The sequence below is a fragment of the Stegodyphus dumicola genome, chromosome 11 (assembly GCF_044657685.1).
Source record: "Stegodyphus dumicola isolate Sdum_Otavi_A_Nest chromosome 11, ASM4465768v1".
In the NCBI taxonomy this organism is placed as follows: Eukaryota; Metazoa; Arthropoda; class Arachnida; order Araneae; family Eresidae; genus Stegodyphus; species Stegodyphus dumicola.
The window spans coordinates 126,051,633-126,073,729 of NC_140778.1; the positions used below are offsets into that span (position 1 = coordinate 126,051,633).

Genomic DNA, 22,097 nt, shown 5'->3' on the forward strand with positions numbered 1-22,097 from the left:
TTAAAGCTATAGAAATGATTAAAAATTAAAGTTCAGTGGAACTGTTAAAATTATGCTCTGTAAGCATAATGAAATTTTAATTTTACATAATTGTTCAAAATCTGCTTGATAACATACTATTTAAGGAGGAAACTTTCAGCAAATTAGAATATAACTGGTTTAATTTAAAATTATTTTATTTTACTGTAGACTGTTAGTACTGAAATGTACTAACAATCTACAGTTTATTGTAGACTGTTAGTACATACTAAGTGCTACTAATTAAAATTCAATTCTTTTCCAAATTAATGCATAATAAAACAGACACTCAAAAACTGTTTTTTAGAATATTTTAGTTTTAAAAATTTGAAAAAAAAAAAAAAAGATTATTTAATCATGTACCATTTTATACTGTTTATTGAAAATTAGTAAGTGATATATTTCAAGTATTAATAATAGAATGAATTTAAGTCATTAAAAATGTCAAATTATTTAGTATGCAAGCCCATAATTCAAAAGGTAAATTCTATTTGTCTAAAACTAAATTCCCAGCCTCATTAAGGGAACGTGTTCACTCGGGTATCAAAATTTAGGTAATTTCTTAGTACAAAGGGTTTTTCAAATTGAAGGGAAAATTGTTTGTTATGCATAGTGTCTGCAAAAACTGTGGGACAAAAGTTACATGATAATTAGTTGTTGTCTTCAATACTGTATTATGTTATTCTACATTATGCTACATAATTTGGAACATTAAGAGAAATTTCCAGATAAGTTCAGGTGCGCGGTCAGCAAAATTCTCTCCTGTTTGAAATTGTTGTCGCCTGTGAATTTTTCTATTTCCTCTATTGTTTAAACCAGTTCATTTCAACTCCAGACTGTCTTTGTAGCAGCTTTGTCATCAACCATGGCGGCATATTTTATATGGTGGAATTTAAATTCTACGATATATTAGCGAGTATCTTTACTTGCAGTTACTCAAAAAACCTTCATTGTCAGGTCATGCGAAATCTATACTGACACAGTTGAATTAACTGTTTTTCGCTTTTTTATTGAAAATTTGGCAGCTATTCATTGGTTTCATTAACACCTCATTAACACCATTAACTTATGCTTTTGTATCGAAACATTTCATAACTAAGTGCCCAAGGTATGTCCCCAGGAATTTGTCCTTGAATGTAGTTGCTGAGATATATGTCTAATGAATGACAAAGGCATTAAATCACTTAAAAGGTCAAGGTTCAGAAATTCAGATAGGGAACATGTGTTGTCTTAGAACAATGATTTGTACATTATTTGAGAGCTTTTACATTGTGTTTGTATTCTCAGAGCTCAACAGACAATGAAATTTTACAAATGCTACTTCAAAATTATTTGACCGTGAAAATTTCGGAGGTACCTTTTAAAATAACAGTACATCTCGAATCTAATGGCTAGAGATGACTTTTCAAACTGATTGGCTAATTTTAGTGTACTTACGATTTCCAGGTTTCAGACTGAAATTGTAAAACTAATGTTGTTTCTTTGACACAAAATTTATATTTATGTTCTTGTGATTTGTTTGAATAACAGTACCATCACAGTAAACTTCCTGTGTGAAGGTCACTTCAGCATAAACAGATATGTATAGAAATAAAGACAGACAGAACTGATAAGAATGTAAGAAAAACTGCATGTACATGTATACAAGTAAGTGGGAATTTATATTTATTTATGGAAATGTTTACGCACATATCCATGCAGTATATATGTCTGCACTGATATAATATGGTATAAGTGCAGATATGCACATAAAGCGGAAAGCATGCATACCCTTAAATGGGAATAATGTATATACAGACACGTACACGTACACACACAGCCACACATATGCAGTTATATATATGTATTTGCGTGTGGATTTATGCACACGTGTATAAATATACAGATAAATGTATTTATATATATTTCATCATCAAGCTTTCGAAAAAGTTTTCATATTTCTTCTTCAGTCAGACCTCTTTTCCTTTTCGGCATATTGCTAGAAAAATGTCAAAATAATTTCTAAAAACTTACAAAAATATGCAATATTCTAAAGCAACGCAAGGCTCTGTTTACAATTTGCAAATGCAGTTATCGCAAATTCTGTAACTATGTAGCTTCAAGAACTAAAAGGGAAAAATTGGGAAAAACCAGATTCTTAACACAAAGGTCTTTGAAAGAGATAAGTGGTTAAAATCCCAGGGATATCAAATTTGACATTTCACCCCACTCTTTCAGCCTGGAAATTGGGGAAAAATGACATGGCCACTAAAGTGGACAAACCCGTCATTTCAAACAGAGGACTCTATGGCCACTATAATGGCCTCTCGTCTTCAAAAGGTTAATGAAAAACTTGAAGCCTTCTGAGGAAGATGTTCTTTCAAGCAGTATTTTCCTGATAAACATGAATAATAATTCCTGAATAACCTGAATATTAATATAATGAATTCCTAATAAATTCTACATTCATATAATACGTTTTTCTATTCCTTTAAAAAAATTTATTTCATAAAGGATATTATAGAAATTGAAATTAAAATTTTAATTTTTATAGTTTGCATATTTTTTTAAGTTTGATCATAAAATTTTGGCATAAATGTAACACTTTTATCTGAAGAGTTTAGTTTACGAGTGTGTTGCAACCCTCCTGGCTGATAATAATCAGCCTCATGGTTAACACAGCACACCCAACGCAGACAAACAAAAATACAGACAAAAAATAAAAGCACAAATTAAACAGATTAACACAGATTGTGTATCTTGAAAAATACACTCACACAATACAAAATAAGGAAAATCATAAGCATAATCGGTTAAAAAACCAAAAATAGTAAGACGACACATAAGTCACTCACCCAACAGATAAACTCATAAAAAAAAGAAAAACTAAAATATTTAATGTCCTATTCCTATGATAGTCTTGTTTTCATTCACAATCCTCATAAATTCTGTTGCATAGCTATTCAAGAATTCAATTACCTGAAGAGTAACAGTTTTTTCTTCAAAAAACAGGAGCCAGGTCTTTTCGACCCAGGGTGCGCACTATTGTAACTCAAAAGAGCGTGCATGCTCCCGGGTAAAGTATAATTCTAATAAAAATTTTAAAATTTCAAATTTTTTTCATGTGGGTATTTCCTAATAAATTCTGAATGAGAAATCAATCACATACTTCTCAAATATTTTTTAGATTTAAATATTAGTTTACTAACAATTTTCATTGATTTCATAAAATAATACTAATTTTTTCTTTAAACAAATTATCTTTTGAAATAATATTAAGAATCAACTTGAAAATAAAAATTCCTGGCAAAAACTGGCAAAAAAACATCGAAATACTCCAGATTTTAAACTCTATCAAAGATATTAAAATGTATTTATTTACTAATGTTTCATATCCTAACAACTGCATTAGAAGTGCAGTATGTACATTATGTAATCTAAAAACTATAGTTAAATGTCATTTTTTGGCTTAGCAAATCTATGTGAAAAGAACTTCATTTATATTGATTGCATCACACAAATCCTCACCATACAAGATATACGGAACATGAAGGGTTGATTCTTAAATGCTTCTTTCATTTTTCTTCCCTAAATACAATACCTAATGAATAAATTAAAGATTTGAATGCAGAATGAAGCTAGCACAGAATTCTTAAACTCTTCTTTCCCATTTCTTCATAAAATAAAATAACTAATGAATTAATTGAAAATTTGACTGTAGAATTAAATCAGTCTTCATTGAAGATAAATAAGGAGAATTCTCAAAGAGAACCTAATTGGTTTATGAGCTATGAATGGAAATGGAATAATCAAGATTAAGATTAGGCTTGCAAAATCTTAAACTTTACACTGGCAACAGCTTTAAATTATTTTATAAATGTTAACATTATAACTTAATATTTGGTATGATTAATTTATTAAAAATCAATCATACCAAAATTCCTTATTTCAAGGTCAAGATTTCAGAAATATTCTATTAAAACACTGAATGCATCTGAGATTGAGTATTCAAACTTATTATACCACTGATGCATCAAATACGAAAAGAAATTTATAGACATTCAATTGCTTTAATGGTAAATTACATAATAGGCACATATTACCACTAAGATGGCTGATATTCAACCAAGTTTCCCATATACTGATTCACATAATATTTGTTTCAAATCTGAATTTCCTTCTTCTCCAAATAAAGTAAATTATTAAATTTTTTGAGCATGTATATATATCAAAAGCAATAATTCTGTCAATGGGACACATTTTTTTACTTTTAAAGTCAAAAAGATGTTTCAACATGATCTTAAAACCTGATCCTTTAAACTAAAAGCATATAAGAGGTTTCAAAAACATATACATATTCAATTATTCTTATTAGTAAGTATTTGTGCTCTTTCTCAATATGATGTACAAGAAATTACATGAAAAAAATATAAGAATGTAAAAATTTCTATACTAGGTTAATATGAGCAATAATAATGTATAGGTCTCTTTTATTTCCTTTGGTACTTGCTCTACATGTAGGAAATCTTAATGATGTTTGAGGAAGGTGTTTTCTTTTTATTATGAATTTAAATATAAGGGAAAAGATTTCAACCGAAATTTTAAGTGCTAATATAATTTGCAATTACGAAATTGCTTCAAGTAATATAAATTCAATAAAATTTCACTCAGTAAATCAACCTTAAATTTTAAAAAATGAGAAAATAAATTTATATAAAGAGTTTTCAAGAAAATAAGATATAAAATTTCTGAATATTCTACAGTAACAATGCATAGAATATATAGTAGTAAAAACACAAAATATTACCAAGTTTAGTTTTAATTTTTAGCCTTTAAACTAGAAATACAATCATATTTTAGCAAGGTTTAAATAAAAGTGTTAATTAATTGCATAAGAGAAACATAAATAACTACAAATTCTTTAGTATTCAAAACAAGAAAATATTCTGTTCACAAAGTCTGAAATCCTTTTAAGTCCTTTTTGAAACTGGAAGTTTTTGTGTAAAGCAGTAACTGTGATGAATAATCAGAACCAGTATTTTCAGAAGACACTAAAAAGGTATGTAATAAGTAATAGCTTCCTTCTGCTTCTTTCATCAGCATACTTTTCTAATGTTCCTGAAATTCCACTTCATCATCACTGTTTGATGACAATATGGAGAAATTTACATCTCTCACAATTTTAGCATCTGTTAAAATCCTACTTTCTGCAATGGATAAATCTGCTTCCAATAATTCTCCAGATTAAATTTCAAGGTTTAACTTCTTGTTAAGAATTTCCTACTGTTTAGAAGCTACATTTCCCTGAGATATGATAAATTTAGTGCCTTCATTCCCCCCCTCCCATTATAATTCACTGCTTAGAAGAAATAGCTTTTAACTATTTCTCTCATTACATTTCTCCAAATGAAGTCAGTCATGTGCATGGCATTCATTACATAGGTAACAGAAAGGATTTAACAGTCATCATTAGCATCTGAAACTGTTTAGCTTCTGTCTATAAACTTTACAATCTTTGATGAATCCCTGATGAAGAAGGTATAACTATGGTACCATCTTTGCAGGCAAAATCTTTACTATGATATTTCCTACACTTAAACAGGGAAAAGCAGACTTTTATTTTTATTTTTTGGGCCATGGTTCTGGCAACTTCTTCCAGCCAATCAACAAAAAATCCTCTAATATTCCAGGTTTGACTTTTTGCTTTATTTACAAATAATTTAATTTTAGTAAAGCACTTGGTTTCTGCATTCACTTGGTATTTTATTATAACAAATTCCAAACATTACATATCAATTTTTCAAGGCACCTTTGATTTGCTACTTATAGTATAAGTTTGTTTGCTTTGTTTACTACTGTAGCACTCCTCTCCCTAGGATATGGCTATTTTACCAAGTAAACACATAAAAAAAATCAAATTTCATGTATATTAGATATATGACCTTGTAGAGACATTAGGAATTTTTTGAAAGCACGCAAGATGAAAAATGAGCAATTGCCTTCACCGGGAATTGAACCACGGACCTCTGGAATACCGGCCCAGCGCGCGCAACCACTACACCATGAAGGCACACTATGAAAGTGGGAGAAATACCTTATATACTCCCCTTTTTAAAGGGCGACTGGAGTTTTCAGGGGACCCAATCGCCAAATCATGGATGTGGAGAATCCTCATCCAACACTTTTTTTTAGTTCGGGTGCCACTGTAGAGACATTAGGTATTTTTTGGAAGGAGGCAAGATGAAAAATGAGAAATCACCTTCACCGGGAATCAAACCACAGACCTCTGGAATACTGGCCCAGTGTGCAGAACCACTACATCACAAAGGCATGCTAGGAAAGCAGGAGAAATACCTTATAACCTGACTTCTAGCTTTGCAACAGTAGAGGAACCAGTTGTCTCACAAAAGAAAATTATCAAAACATTTTAAGTAAGATATTTTGACTGCTTTTGAAGTTTTCAGACAGCCTTTGAATTGCTACCTTTGAATTTATTCTTATTACAACAAATTCCTCACCAAAATTCAAAGTGTTTTGCTGCTACATTAATTCATGAATAGAAACTCTCTGAATTGCTTAAATTACTTCTCCACACTTTTTCTATATCAAGCTATTCCAATTTTCCAAATTTCTCCATTTCCTTCATGTCATCATAGTTCCTTTCAATAATTTTTTTATCCTTTATTATCATTCCAATAACACTTGAGAGTTTTTAAATTTTAAAGTATTTTTCTAAAAGAGTTACCTTCTCTAAAAAATTCTAAATTTTAATCATTTATTCTATTGATACAGTCCCCCCTCAGCATATTGTCTACAAATGTAATGTACACAAGTAATGTATAAGAAATTCCTACTGAACTTTTCCTTAAGAAGAAAGAGAGATCATAAATTATAATTTTTCCTTGCTGGTCATCATACTAGAGAATGAATAAGGAATAGAAAATAGAAATAGGAAACAGAAATAGAAAATAGAAAAGGAAATAGAAAATGTTCCATATGAGCATTTTTAAAAGTTTTGAATGTTCTGCACTTTAGAACACAAAAAAATGAATTTAAAAGATAACCCCACACCCTGTTATGATAACTCTTTACATTACCATTCATTTGATTTCTGTTCGAGCATTAAAATCCAGAGGCAACGGCGGGAGCTATCAATTCATAACACACGTAAACCATAGATCTATGCACAGATAATTTCTCAACCAGTGGTACTATGCAGTAGAGAGTAATAATAATCAACTAAGCCACTGACCATATATGTGGTCAATTTATTTATTGCTTTAACACAGAAATCAGAAATTTAATATAGCAAAAGTTAATGCACTGGCTTATTTATTTATTTATTGACTTGCTAAAGGAATTTAAGTAAAGAGATTCAAAATTTCAAAGTTTGATTGCAATAGCAACAAGACTAAGAGAATAAAAATTAAGTGAAAAAAGTATGTTTTGATGAAAGCACTTATTTATCAGAAATCGTGAAATTTTTGCTAGATTATTTGTCACATTCTTAACTGTTTCTGAAACACAAACTTTCTAATAAATTTATAGATATCTAAGGTAAGAAATATAAAGATATTCTTAAAAAAAAAAAAAAAAAAAAAGTATACATTAGGCTTCAAAACTGGTCAGTTAAAAATTAATTCAATAATTTGGATATTTAAAATCTTAATTTTTTATTAAAAAATTGCCAGATGAATTTTTACTCTCTAATTTATTCGCTCACCCTGTGGTGTAGTAAAAGACATAGAAATTACCTTTTCTCCAGGAATCAAATCCATTAGTTGCCTGACTATTATGTCAATCAATACTTTGATGTCGTTCAGATAAAACAGATCTATCAAGGATGGAACTGTGAACATATCTACCAAAAACTTTAAGACAGAATTTGGAGTTTCCATATCATGGCTTAAAATTCTAGCAGGATCTTCTGCAATAAACAAAGATAAACAATTAAAAAATATATACTTTTTGCACAATTTGGAAAGCAAATTATTGCAACACAAACGTGACTTTTTGGACAGTTCACAAAACAGATTATTTCAGTATTGACTTAGCATTATATGCATAACAGATGCTTACAAATATTACACATTTAAATTAACCCCTTGACATGCAGTGGGCGCACCTTAAAAGTTGAGTGTTTTCAATTTTCAAATTTTTTTCCTTTCTTCCTTCCGAAATTTTTGAGTGAAAACCGATTGATTACTTATCTTTTACCTCTAAATAACATGAAATGACTGCAGAACCATGCATTTTTTAGGCCTAAGTAATAAAAATTCAATGCCTTTTAAAATTTACTTTCAATGACACAAAATAACTTCCTTTTATTAATAAAAACAACTTTAAATTTCAAAAGTTATTCATCATACATCATTATTTCTATCATACCCAATAAAAATACAGCAATAATTAAACTGCATGTATAAATAACATGTATATATCATGGCATTTGCTTTGTAATCTCAGAGCACAACCACTGAGCACATTTTGTTACAATGCACCAGAAGCTCAGATGTCACACTCTGAAACCACTGCTCTTCACAATAGTGTTTCCTGCTTTCAAATAGGAGTGTTTATTTTTACCGGGATATAGATAAGGGGCTCTGAAATGACACAGTTATTTTATTACTAAACAGTACATGTACCTGCCCAGTGAAAAAGTCTTTAATTTCCAGAGATTTTTCTCTGAGCTCAACATGCTTGCTTCAAATGGTAGTATTGTGATTTTATAAATTATTTTGCATGGTTTAAATATAACGTAAATATATTTTTAACTATAACAAAAATAGAAATTGTGTAAAAGTTTTATTTAAATTTAAAATATTTTTTCCTACTGCTGAGATTTAAAATTCCTCATAAACGCCTAGAAATAGTTGATGTATTAGCTTTATTAGCTTTACTTGAAGAATTACCACCAGATTCAGAATCAGTGATCTCTGAGGATGAAAGTGACGGAGAAGGAAATACTCCTTTATCCCTTCCCTCCTGCTTATAGAAATATAAAGGTGATGATCAGGCAGAAAATGTTAATATAAATTTACCAGGTCCTTTTGGAACTGCATAGGTAACATGGAATAATACACAGAACGTAGTTAAATCAATACCCGAATTTTCCAAGGATTACGGCACAATTGCAAAAAATGTCTCTGTGGAAGATACAAAACCCATTGATATACTACTTATGTCTTCTTTTACTACTGCCTTCTTAGATCAGGGGATCCCAACCCTATGCCCGCTGGCACCATGGTGCTCGCCGATCATTTAACGCGTGCCTGCCGCTGTGCAATTACAATAAAAATGTTTTAGTTTTCAATAAAACTCTGGGTGAAAAATTTCTCATTTTTAATGAAATAGAGATTTTGTCCAACACACATACAAGCACAACGTGAAATGCGACCGATTTCTTCTTTTTATGTGCTCTATACAACTATAAATTTCCCTTGAAGAAGTAAATATTGCCCACCATCCAACAGATATTCTAGAAGAGAAAAAGGTTGGGAACCCCTGTCTCAGATAAATTAGATTTTGAAATAATTTATATGCAACTCAAAAAAATTCAAAGATATCAGATTTCTGGTCAACTAATAAAAGACTATGAATCTTATGTGGTGAAACAAATACCAATAAAGAAGTTTTCATAGGCAATTGGGGAATTTGCATTTGAATGACAACACACTAATGACAAAAAAGGAGAATAAGACATTTGCCAAACAATATAAAATTCAGCCTCCTATTGACTCATTTGTAAGAATGATTCAATAGTCTGTTTAGACCAAGAAAAAACTGATCGATGAATTAATGATTTGTTTCAAAAGTAGAAGCAGACTAAAACAATACTTGCCTAAAAAACCAATAAAACACAGATATAAAGTATGGATGCACTGTGATGAAAGTGGCTACACTTGTAAATTTTTAAACGTATACTGGTAAAACCCTGGAAGCTGAAAAAACTCTGAGTGAAAGCATGGTAAAAATGCTAAGTGAGGCCCTGTATGATAAAAATTATAGGGTCTATATGGATAATTATTTTACATCTTATTATCTTATGGATCTTATTTACATCTTAGTCTTTCAAGTTTTTAGAAAAGAAAAATGTATTTTGTTGGGTTACTGTAAATATAAAAAGAAAAAACTTTCCCAAAACGCTGATGGAAGACAAGAAATTAAAATGAGTTCAGTTTGACTAGGCAGTAAATGATGACAAAATAACTTGTCTAAAATGCAAAGACAAGAGATGTTTTACCATTTTCTCTAGCCTAGTTGATCACATTATTCCTTTTAGAAAAAAAAAAAAAAAAAAAAAACTAGACAGAAAGTTCAGATACAATGTCCAAAGGTAATTACAGATAATAATAAAGATAAGGGCTATGTAGATTACCTTGAACAATCTAAAAGGCTTTCATGAAATTGGCAGAAAAAGTAAATAATGGTCGCATCGAACCGTTTTTCATTTAATCGATGTCACCATTATAAACGCCTTCATCATTGAACGCTTTTAAAAAGTGATCCCAGTTTAAAAATACTCAAGTTTTTCAGAATAGATATAATCAGCAGTATGATTCGAATGGGAAACGAAGGATCCATACCAAAGAGAAAAAGACTAAACTCTCTATTAACATAAAAAAAATCACAAACTTCAGGTATCAGGTGAAAAGAGACTAAACAATGCAGAACATATGCCAGTAAAATGCAAATCCCTGCAGTGTACATTTTGTAACACAAGGGATAAACCTCATAGAAGAAGATACATGTGCGAAATTTACAATGTTAGTCTATGCATGTTTAAGGTGACCAGATTTTAACATTGGTATAACGGGATACCATTTACTGGGGAGGGATTCTTGATTAAAAATTTGGTCTATATGGAGTAACACAAATTTTCATAGAGCGCAAAAATAGTATATTTTTTTAATATATTTTTTAAACTTCAACATAAGTACAATTTACAAATATATTACATTAAAAAATTATGTATAGCATTATTTCATTTTTTGGCATATTTTGCATTTGAGAGAATTCTTTTAATAGACTGCTGTCATTTTTTGTTGAATAACTTTTGGACAACTTGTGATATACAAGATCTGAAGGAATGTTTGTGATTATTAGCATTAAAAGACATAAGTCCTTCTGCTAATGCTGATTTCTTTTCTTTGTGTCCATAAATTGTTTTCCGAAAGAATTCCTGCATTTTGGAGGAAGATGCAGTAGTATTTAAATATCCTTTGTCCCTAAGTGCTTTGAAATATCATTCTTCCAGCCGGGCGAAATAGAAAATTCACCATTACATTTCTCACATTTTACCATGAAATCGCTTTTGTTCTTTTTAACAAAAGGAAATTCACTTCTTAGATCCTCTTTGAATTTGCTTCTTCTGTTCTTACTCATTATGTTAAAAATCTAAAGAAGTAATTTATTATAAATTTATAAATTATATTATAAATTTTTATCTATATATATTGCTTAAAAACACAGTAAGTAGGTATATAATTACATGAACATATTTTATTAATTATTTAAAAATTAAATTAATTTGTTTGTTATAAAGTAACTATATTTTAAAAATTATTTTAATTTTAATCCTACATTTTTTTTAGTAATAACAATACTAACTTGTATTATTTTTCCTCTGAATTTGCCGTAACGTAAGTCATAAGCGTCACTTTCGAGGCCGACGCTAGACCTTTTTCCGCCACTATAAAATATAAATATAAAAGTATTGTCGGCTAAATTCAAGAAGATTTATGCGTTTATGAAATAAATAAATTATGTATCTAAATTATCTGAATAGCTGATTTGTTGACATCACTTGTTTTGTCTCTACAGAACAATGATCCTTTTGACTTTAAGGCAAAGCATCAGCGAAGATATTATCTTGATTCACTCTCACACACAGTACATTGTATTGAGCACACAGTACGATGTGTATCCTCTGAGAGACAGTTACAAAATGTTTTCGTTATTGCCAAAGCCAATATGTCCAAACAATAGTGATGGAATTCTAACAACTGATCAACAATACGAACTTTGATAAGCAGTTCTCGATAATCAGTTGTCAACAATTATTTGTTACTATTAAAATTTAACATTATAAAATTAACAAAAATAATATAAGACTCATATCCTGGCAAAGTAGCCACATGGCCGCCGAAAACCGTATTCTCCCGCCATTCCCTGGCTTGTTGTGCATTCTTTCCAAAAATCGGGTCTTTTAAAACGACACAGAATGCAGGACAAATTGTTAAAAATCGGGACTGTCCCGCCAAAAGCGGGACATCTGGTCACCTTATGCATGTACCAAAAAGACAAAACATTCTTTGAACAGTTTCACAAAAAATAACTTTGTTCTTTGACATAAAAAAAAGTTAATTAAAAAAATGAGTTTTTTTAACTATTTATCTAAACATCATTATTATTATTTATCCAAACATTTCTATGTTTTCACTGCTATAGAAAGATTACATAAATGTTTATTTTTTCATTTTTTATGTTGTTATGATGATTTACTTGGTAAAATAATGCATAATATATAAAATTGTATAATATATACAAAATTATATATTATGCAATTCTTTAATACAATTTTTTTTTAATTTGCAAATTCTGTCATTTATTGGAAATGCACATGGAAAGAAGTAAGTTTTTCCCCTACTACCTCAGTAAGTTTCAAAGTCCTACGCTGGTTTCACAGTGCAACCACCACCCACAGATCAATGGGCAAGAGTAAATTTCTTTTAATTCATATACTATTTGTCTCTAGAATAATAATATTCAATTTCTAGAGTTTTTTTAGTCAAAAAAATATAAAAACAATATCAACTACATCAAAGTGTTAATATGCAAACTGAAGACATAAAAGGAAAAAAAGATGAAATGACCAACAATAAAATTTTTTAAATATCTAAATATTCTATCCACTACATTTTGCAGTTATACATTTCAATTATAAACTGTGACCATAATCTGTTTAATTTAATGCATTTCTAATAATCCATGTAGCTTAGAGATTGCAGCAAATTTCTGAACAGCAATTTAAAAGTGTGCTTAAATTTTTTTCTACTAGTTTAAGATGTTCAAGTCTGCTTCATATTAAGATACAATAACATGCCGAACAAGTATTAATTTAGAAGTGAAACAACAAAAGTCAGCGTTATATTTTAAAATTTTCACAGGACTAGTTTTGATGGCTTTGCCAAACCATCACACTCAGCTGCAAAAGCACAAATGAACGAAGTAAGATATAGTGATTAAATAAGATAAGATACGAAAGACTAGACAGGAGTTAAGCTACTGGCACCATCTGTTGATGAAACTGATATCTCTTTCATCAACAAATGGCACCAGTAGCTTAACTCCTGTCTAGTCTTTCTTATCTTATCTAATGACTGTATCTTACTTCATTTATTTGCGCTTTTGCAGCTGAGGATGATGGTTCAGTAAAATCATTGAAACTAGTCCTGTGAAAATTTGAAAACATAATGCTGATTTTTGTTGTTTGACTTCTAAATTAATCTGCTTCATATGCAAAGAATTCTAAACTATTTTATTATTACACATACAATTTGATAATAACTACACAAACATAATGATTACATGTTTATGAAACAATGAAACTGTTTTTTCCCCTCTTTCACATATTTCATTATGCTTTATTATAAATCTAATTATCAGCAATGTATGTTAGTTTTTATGTAATATATGAAGTAATCAATCTATTTTTTCTTTTATGTAAATGAGTGATAAAATATATATATGTATAGATTTCACAATTAATTTTACCCTTACATTTTACAATTAATTACTTTTCCCTGTTAATTTTATTTTTTTTTAATTTATAATTTTTATTCATTTTTTATATTTTACATTTTTTTTTTTAATCACCATTACTTTCTTTAAACCTCCTGTTTATTATTACTGTTATTTACAATGTATTTTAAAAATTAAGCTCTGAAAAATAAAGGCACTGAAATTTTGCAAATTATGCTTGTTAAGAGACTAATGGATATATCCTATTGGATACAAATCACGTCATTTGCTGTGACTGCTCTGACTGGCTTGGTAGCTCACAGCAACTTAGATACAAAAGCAGCCTTGTAGACAAAATGCTGTCAGTTGGTAAGTCTGCAAGGGAAATTTTACTGTGTCACAAAGCAATGTTGTCTCCTCGTACAGATGGGTCTTTACATTTAATGAAACAAATATATCTTTAATAGCACTTCATATAATTAATAAGTTACCTTCTCGATTAAGAATAAAAACCAATTTTCCAGTAAGAGCTTGGGCATATTTCCTTTCTTTAAGAGTTTCTAAAACAAGATTTTCTTGATGCCTCTGAAAATGAAGATTGAAGGCTAGTATAATGCTTAATAAATTCTGTCCCATATCTTCCTCACCTTCTTTGACACATTCTTCAAGGTTTTCAAATAAGAAATGCATAAATTTCTTGTTTATAAATTCTAAAAGAATAATGTAATGGAAATGAGAAATTATTAGACAACAACAAAAGAAAAAATGCATTTTGTCAATCTGTATATATGTAAGATACTTAATAAGACACGTAAGGTTATAAAATAATGAATAAGAAAAACAGTGTATGATAACAGCCATATGGTAAACAAAACATGCATTTTGTCTGTCTGTATATATGCAATATACACTCTTTTGCAAAAAAAAATCGAAGCACCAAGAAGGACTTTTATGATCGTGACGAAATTTGGTATGCAAAAAGATCATATTTGAACATGCAAAATTTATCTTTTTTTTATTGCTGCCATTGTAATTCCATTCCCGCAACTAAAGATGCCATTACGACGATATCGAACACCTTACAGACAACTAAACGACTCAACAGGCCCCCACCTGCAATGCACAGACACTGCTGTGCAAAGATGTTGGCAGCAATGGTTGCTACAAGGAAATTGTCGACGAAATGAAGGCTCTGGAAGGCCAAGAAGCACAAATGTGAGGCAAGATAGGATGATTGTTCGCCAGGCCCGAACTGCCCCAACAGTATCATCTATTCAACGCACTACAGCCACGTCTATACCTCCCGTGGTACCATCCACCATCTCAAGGCACGTGTCTGGGGTGGTATTACGCTCACAGAGGCCTTTAAGACATTTGCATTTGACTCTACAACATCAACAGAGTCGTCTGGAATGGTATTGCAGCCAATCATCATGGCTGCCATCATATAGTGTTCAGCGATGAATTCCGCTTCACTCTTGAAGCAGATGACCACCGTGTTCGTGTCTGGAGAGGATGGGGCCAGCTGTCACAATCAACCTTTGTTTTACAAAGGCATACAGCCATGATGATGAGGTGATAGTGATGGTGTGGGGTGCTATTTCTTATGACAGCAGGTCATCTTTAGTCATCCTCCATTCATCTTTAACAGATCAACGATATGTTGATAGCATCCTGCGGCCGGTTGCATTACCCTTCATGGCACATCGTCCTGCAGCCATTTTCCAACAAGATAATGCCAGGCCACATACCACTTGCAAATTTCTGGACTGTCTCCATGCGGCTGATACTCTTCTTTGGCCAGCAAGGTCACCAGACTTTTCCCACTGGGATATGGTAGAATGCCAGATTTGGGCACCACAAAATATCACAGATCTGGGGAGACATCTAATGAATACCTGGCAGTATGTGTCGCAGGATGACATTAGGAACCTCTACCACTCCTTGTCTCGATGAATTCAAGCATGCATTGCAGCCAGGGTCGATTGGACCAACTACTAATTTGAACACTCAATGGGTGATTGTGAGATGTGAACAGGTATTATGACCTTGATTTTTTAAATCATATTATTATGTGTGTATGAGCTATACACATATTCAATTTCATCAAAAACAACCACTTCCTTCACGGTGCTTCGATTTTTTTGCAAAAGAGTGTATATGCTAAATAATGAAAAAGGTACTAGTAGAATTAAATATAGACTCATATTTTTAAACAAAATGAATAAAATACCAGTAATATGTACAACAAAAATACTATAAAGATTATGCATTATTAATTTGAACAAAGAAGGTAAAAGGCACAGTTTGGCTTGCAGCAAGCAATAAGGCAATTATATGCACATGTAAAAGTAAACAGAAGTTAAAAGTATTTAAGGTAACTTCCTTTATCCAGTACAAGTGAATGAAAAAGAACAGTTTGTGGAAATATAGATAAAAAATACAGTTAGATATAAAAACTACAAATAATTAGGCAAATATTAAAATGAAATTGTGAAGGAGTTAAATTATCAAAGTGAAAAGTCAAATCACATACCAATACATCAAAATAATAATAAAAATAATTTTGAAGGTGACAGTCACTTGGTTCACTGTCTAACTTCATGATTTCTGAATCAGTTTCCTAAATTCTCATCTCCTCATAAATTAGCACTTTTCCACGATCTTTCTTAGATAATGTCAGTATGCATTTATTTTAAATACTTTTTTATTCGAAATACAGTTACTGTACAGAAAGTTGTGTTCAAAAGCCCAGGCAGGGACAAAAAGGAAGACATGCATACAACAAGATCCATAAAGAACATAAATATACCATAAATATACCATAAAGAAGTACAAACAGAAAAATTCAAAAGTTCATCAAGCAGTTCTGCATCTCTCAATATTAGAAAGGCAGCAAATCCTTATCCCTTATTCTTATCCTTATGAGATGGAGGTTACTGAATAACCTAAGCTTGCTTAAAATCCCACTTTGTCAAGATGTTTTATAGCTATTTAGAATTCTCCGATGAGTGATGCAGATAGCAGATTGGTTATTAAAACTGGTTATTAGGTGCCCTTCTTTGGAAGGGCACTTGCACCTTCATTACCAGAGATATCACACTCAGAAGAACTCCATTCAAATACAATTTTTCTGTGATATTCAGAGAGATGGTATAAGAAATTCCAACATTCTTCAACTTCCTGACTAATTGCTGGTCTGTGCTGAGTTGCAAAAGGTAGAAAGGTGCCTTAAATTTAGAAACGATCACTATTTTTTTTTTCCAATGGCAGATTGTGAACAATTACAAATGTAACCCAGTCCATTAATCGGCCTTTCCTATAAATGAACGGATAGTTACAACCATGCCTTTTCTGGGATTCGAACCCAGGCTCTCCGGCATCGCAGTCAACTTCCCTGATCACTATACCGACTGGGCGGCACAATCACTGTCTTTGGAAGCAGATTATCAACAGTAAGCATGCATTGCAAACTATCATAGCATCAATAACAATTATGTGCATATATATCCTTTATTTCACCCTCCCCCCCCAAAAAAAAGTTTTGATTAGGCCAAGGGGTAAATAATGGGAGATGAAAGAATACTTCAGAGTTTTCAGTCCTGTCATTGTGAAACCCATCAATATAAATATGCAGCTGAGAAAATATTTTCTTACAATAGTAGCCATTACCACAGTATAAAGCTAATATCAGATATAGAAATCAACTAAGAAATATCAAGATAAAAAGCAGAATATCTCATTTCAGTAGGATTTGAACAAAAATAAAATATCTGGAGAAAATTTTAAGCAGAATCTTTGCCTTTTCTTTGAAAGTCCTTTTGGGTCTTAAATCCATGTTCCTGTTGTAACTATGTCTATGTGGTCCTGTGGTAAACAGTGCTACACACTGTTTCAAAAAATCAACAAAACAAAGACTTGCAGATTTCCCAATACAGTCTCATGGTACGTAGACAAATTTCCTTTATATGGACTTCACAGAACAAATTACATCAATTTCATAAGATAATTTGATAAAAGGAGGGCTATAACATTATTTTAAAAAATATATATTTTCTCAACACATATTCGATAGATCCAGGTTCGAGTCCCAGGGAGGGCACTGCTCATTTTTCATGTCTCCTGCTTCAAAATAATCCTAATGAATCTACTGTGGTGCCTGAACTAAAAGGTGGTAGATGATGACTCTTCACCACCAGGATTTGGCAATTGGGTCCTTTAATCCCAAGTCACTCTTTAAAAAGGGGATTATATAAGGTATTTTCTTCCTCCTTTCTGTATGACTTTGTGGTGTAATGGTAACAGACTCAGAGCATATTTGAGAGATCCAGGTTAGAGTACTGGTGAAGTCATTGCTCATTTTTCATGTCTCCTTTCCAAAATAACCTAATAACTCTACAAATACTTATTTCCAAGAGCACTGAAGATTGTGCATAGCCCCATCTGTTGCCAGACAGTCTTTTAAACAATGTTACTTGACTAGAACTTTTGTCTTTCAGATCATGTACATGAGATTACTTAATATATTAATCAAGCTTGTGCATGAAAGCAGTGGAAGCTTCCATTAACAAGTAGATAATCAAAGATGTTGTTTTCATCTACTGCAATTACTGCAGTAGGTGAACAATATCTTTGATTACCTACTTGTTGAAATAAGGTGACTATCTTGATCACAATCTTACTAAGATGTATATGTAAGATATGTATTAGCTATTTCCACAAGATTACAAACATCATTTTTTATGCAAGGGCACTTTTATAATAGAGATCATTAAAACCTACATTGCCAAAATCCTACATGCTCCCAGATAAAAAGATGACCATTTAAAATGAATAAATTTTCACATCAACTTAAACAAAGACTTATAAAAAATGAATTGTGAATTTTATAGATAAGTCCAGAATCACTTTACATAGGGGCTGCAGACATACTCCAAAATGCAAAGTAAAGAATATAGTATCACATTTATTAATGTCCATGGTAAAGGGTCTTTTGGTGACAAGTATCATAGTTTAGGATGGCATCACATGTCACACATACACATCTAATCAAATAAAAAATTATACTTCAAAACTAATAGAAAAATACATGATGTCCTTACCATATGTACCATTTGGTGGTTGCTCTCCAGTACTAAACACAACGGTCAATAAATAAGCTGAAAACTGTACCTTCTCTTGATCTGGAAAAGAGGGAAAATAAAACAAACTTGTGAGGTTCCTTTAATTTGAAGAACCAGTTATTTTATGTTTTGAATCTGTACTGTCACTTTTCTCTTTCCATTTTCTCATTAGAATACAAACTAGTTTGTGTGTATTGAGGTAAGAGTTCCTGTCTTCAGCCTTGAATATAATTGCTAATACTCAGAATCCACACTGGTGAAGTTCTGAACCAATTTAGCACAAATTGTTCTGTGTAGCTTTTGGCTATTAGTTTATTTATATTTGACTTACTAATTTCGAGTTTCTCACCATAAATGCTGACAGAAATGTAAGCACCAGAAGTGCATTTTGTTAATCTATTTTAGTTTTAAATAAAAGGTCTTTTACACCCTTCTCAAATCTCTGTGGTACTAGAATTAGCAATAAGTCACTTAACGCCTACATAGAGTTTAACGATAGATGATAGCCAAGAAAGTTGAACTTTACAAACTATTACACAAAGCTATAATATTTACTCAAGAAATTTAGAAGTATATTAACAATATGTGTGTGTACAGAGGCTGATTGCACACTTTTTTGATGATTTTGCTTTCCTGTTAAAAAAAAACAATTGTTTGGAAATAATTTTTTAATTGCAACTATATTTTTTTAAAACTATAAATTATCTTCTTCTACTTGGTGGTTTTTTTCATGTAGAATAGTGCTTTTAAAGAAGCAATTAATGGAAGGCTATGCTCATGCTCTTTCTGAAGAATATTATTCGTATCTACTTAAAATGCTTAAAAAATGCTGCAAAAGCCATGGTTTTTCTATATATAAAATTATAATATGTAATATATATTAAATTATACTGTCAACAAGAAAGGAAAATACGTCAAAGTTTGGCTTAGAAGAGAAAAATTGTTCCAAGCACAAATCCAAGGGAAAAAAAAAAGAATGTTCTGAATATTGCAAAGGTAAGATTCTTAGTCAATGCCAACTGGAAACTAATTAATACCTATTTGAATCTCCAAATAGCGAAAAAACATAATGCGCATCATCTTTCTCCACGACATATCACTGAAAGCAGAACACGCAGCAGAATTTTTTACGAAAAACATTTATTTGGACAAAAACAGAAAATGGTGCCATAACAGATGAATCTTGGATGTATTTAAATGATTATAATAAAAAGAAATTCATATATTATCATCAAAGAGGAGAAAAAATCTTAAGAAATGATTCAAAAAATCTAAAGAAAGTTTTTCAAAGGAACTTATGATTGTTGCTAGTTTTTCATATAGCAGCAAATTGAAAATAAAAGAGTGTGGACAAAAATTCCAAATGGCGAAAAAACATAAAGTGCATCGTCTTTCTCCACGACATATCACCGAAAGCAGAACACACAGAACTCTTTATGAAAAACATTTATTTGGACAGAAACAGAAAATGGAGTCATAACAGATGAATCTTGGATGTATTTAAATAATTACAATAAAAAGAAATTCACATATTATTATCAAAGAGATATTAAGAAATGGTTTTCAAATAATCTAGAGAAAGCGTTTCAAAGAAATTTATGATTGTTGCTGGTTTTTCATATAACAGCAAATTGAAAATAAAGAGTGTGGACAAAAATTTTAAAATCAATTCCACATATTATCAGGAACATATTTTACACCCAATTTTCCAATATGAAATACCATCTGTTTACCCACAATGCCATTATTCAGCAGAACTGTGTCAATACAAAGAAAGCAGCATACGTCAAAATCCACTGGAAAATTCTTGGAAATTAAACAAGTATCAAGGTTCACTCATATCCCTACTAAATCACCTGATAATTATTTCATGTTTTTGGACTTTTAAAAAGTGGCACTGAACAGTTAGATCAGTGAAATAACTTACATCTATTTTTATGTAGATACTTAGATACTAAACATGTATTACACAATACTAAACATGTACTTTTCACAAAGATTATGATTTTTTTTAAAAAAAACTAAGACTGTTATGGCACAGCTGACAACCTTGATATCTGAAAACCTGGATGGCAATGCTTCATGCTACATGATGATCCCACTTCAAAAAATCCAAACTAATCAAAATTTACTTTGTAATGCATGATTTGGGCTATTGAACCAGTTATTATTATTCACACATAAAATATAATATTATTTATATATAATATTATTTTATACACATAAAATATAATATTACACATAAAATGTAATATTATTAAATATTATTCACACATAAAATATATTAGTATATGTAAAATATATTAGTACACATAAAATATATTAGTATATTTTATGTGAATATTATATGTGTGAAATATTAATACTTTATATATTTTATGTGTGAAATATATTAGTATTTATTAGATATTTTGAATTTTATGTTCTCCATCTAATTTCATTTCTATTTTTCTAACACTTTTATGCTGAGAAAATCCTGAATAGGGAAGAAAAGCTCTTATTTATCCAAGTACTTATGATGAAAATAAAATTGATAACTAATGTATATTATTAATTGTATTTAACAAATATTCTCTATTTGCATAAAGCAAATATAAAATTCTCCATTCTAATAAAGCAAATTAATGTACTCTGTGGATAAACTTAATAATATGCTATATATTGATGGAGAACAAAATTAATCACAACATTAACTGATCAAACACTGGTTGAATCTTCTATAAATGTATGTAGTAGCTTGGCTGTAATAGAAAAAATTATGCTAAAAATCTGTTCAAGTCGCAGAATGGATCTGCATAACATATATCTCATTAAGTCAATAAATTTCAGTTATTATTGGGAAATATTTTCCTTAGTAAGGGATAAAAGTTCAAAATATAGAGATTCAGTGACCAACCAGGATACCAGGAGATCCAATGAAAAACCAGTGAGCAGGTAGTTATATTATGCCCTATTTTAAAATATATCATGCTGAATTAAAATATTAACTTGCACCCAGAAATTTTGAGATTTGTAAGGATGTAAACTGACTATCTATGTAAATAACATATTACTAGTAGCTAGTAAAAATAGCTAACATTAAAGGAGTAAAGATTACTTTTATATTTCTCTACATTTACTTTGTGTTTGGTCAATAAATGATTTTTCACATATATTTTGTCTAAAAATGAAATTTCTAAAATGAAAAATAATCAAATTTTGAAATTATTGAGATTAGAAATGGTTATTCAGATG

The 22,097-nt window shown here is 30.5% G+C and overlaps 1 protein-coding gene across 1 annotated transcript in view; it reads right to left on the reverse strand.

The window, feature by feature from the left end:
- The window catches only part of LOC118183663 (NCK-interacting protein with SH3 domain), an 82,506-nt gene that overhangs the window by 19,795 nt on the left and 40,614 nt on the right, over nucleotides 1-22,097 (reverse strand). The window contains exons 8-10 of the mRNA XM_035353261.2: nucleotides 18,843-18,923; nucleotides 14,232-14,450; nucleotides 7,752-7,924 (exon numbers count right to left, since the gene is read on the reverse strand). Of these exons, the coding sequence (XP_035209152.1) occupies nucleotides 7,752-7,924; nucleotides 14,232-14,450; nucleotides 18,843-18,923 (473 nt within the window). The remainder of the gene's footprint in view (nucleotides 1-7,751; nucleotides 7,925-14,231; nucleotides 14,451-18,842; nucleotides 18,924-22,097) is intronic.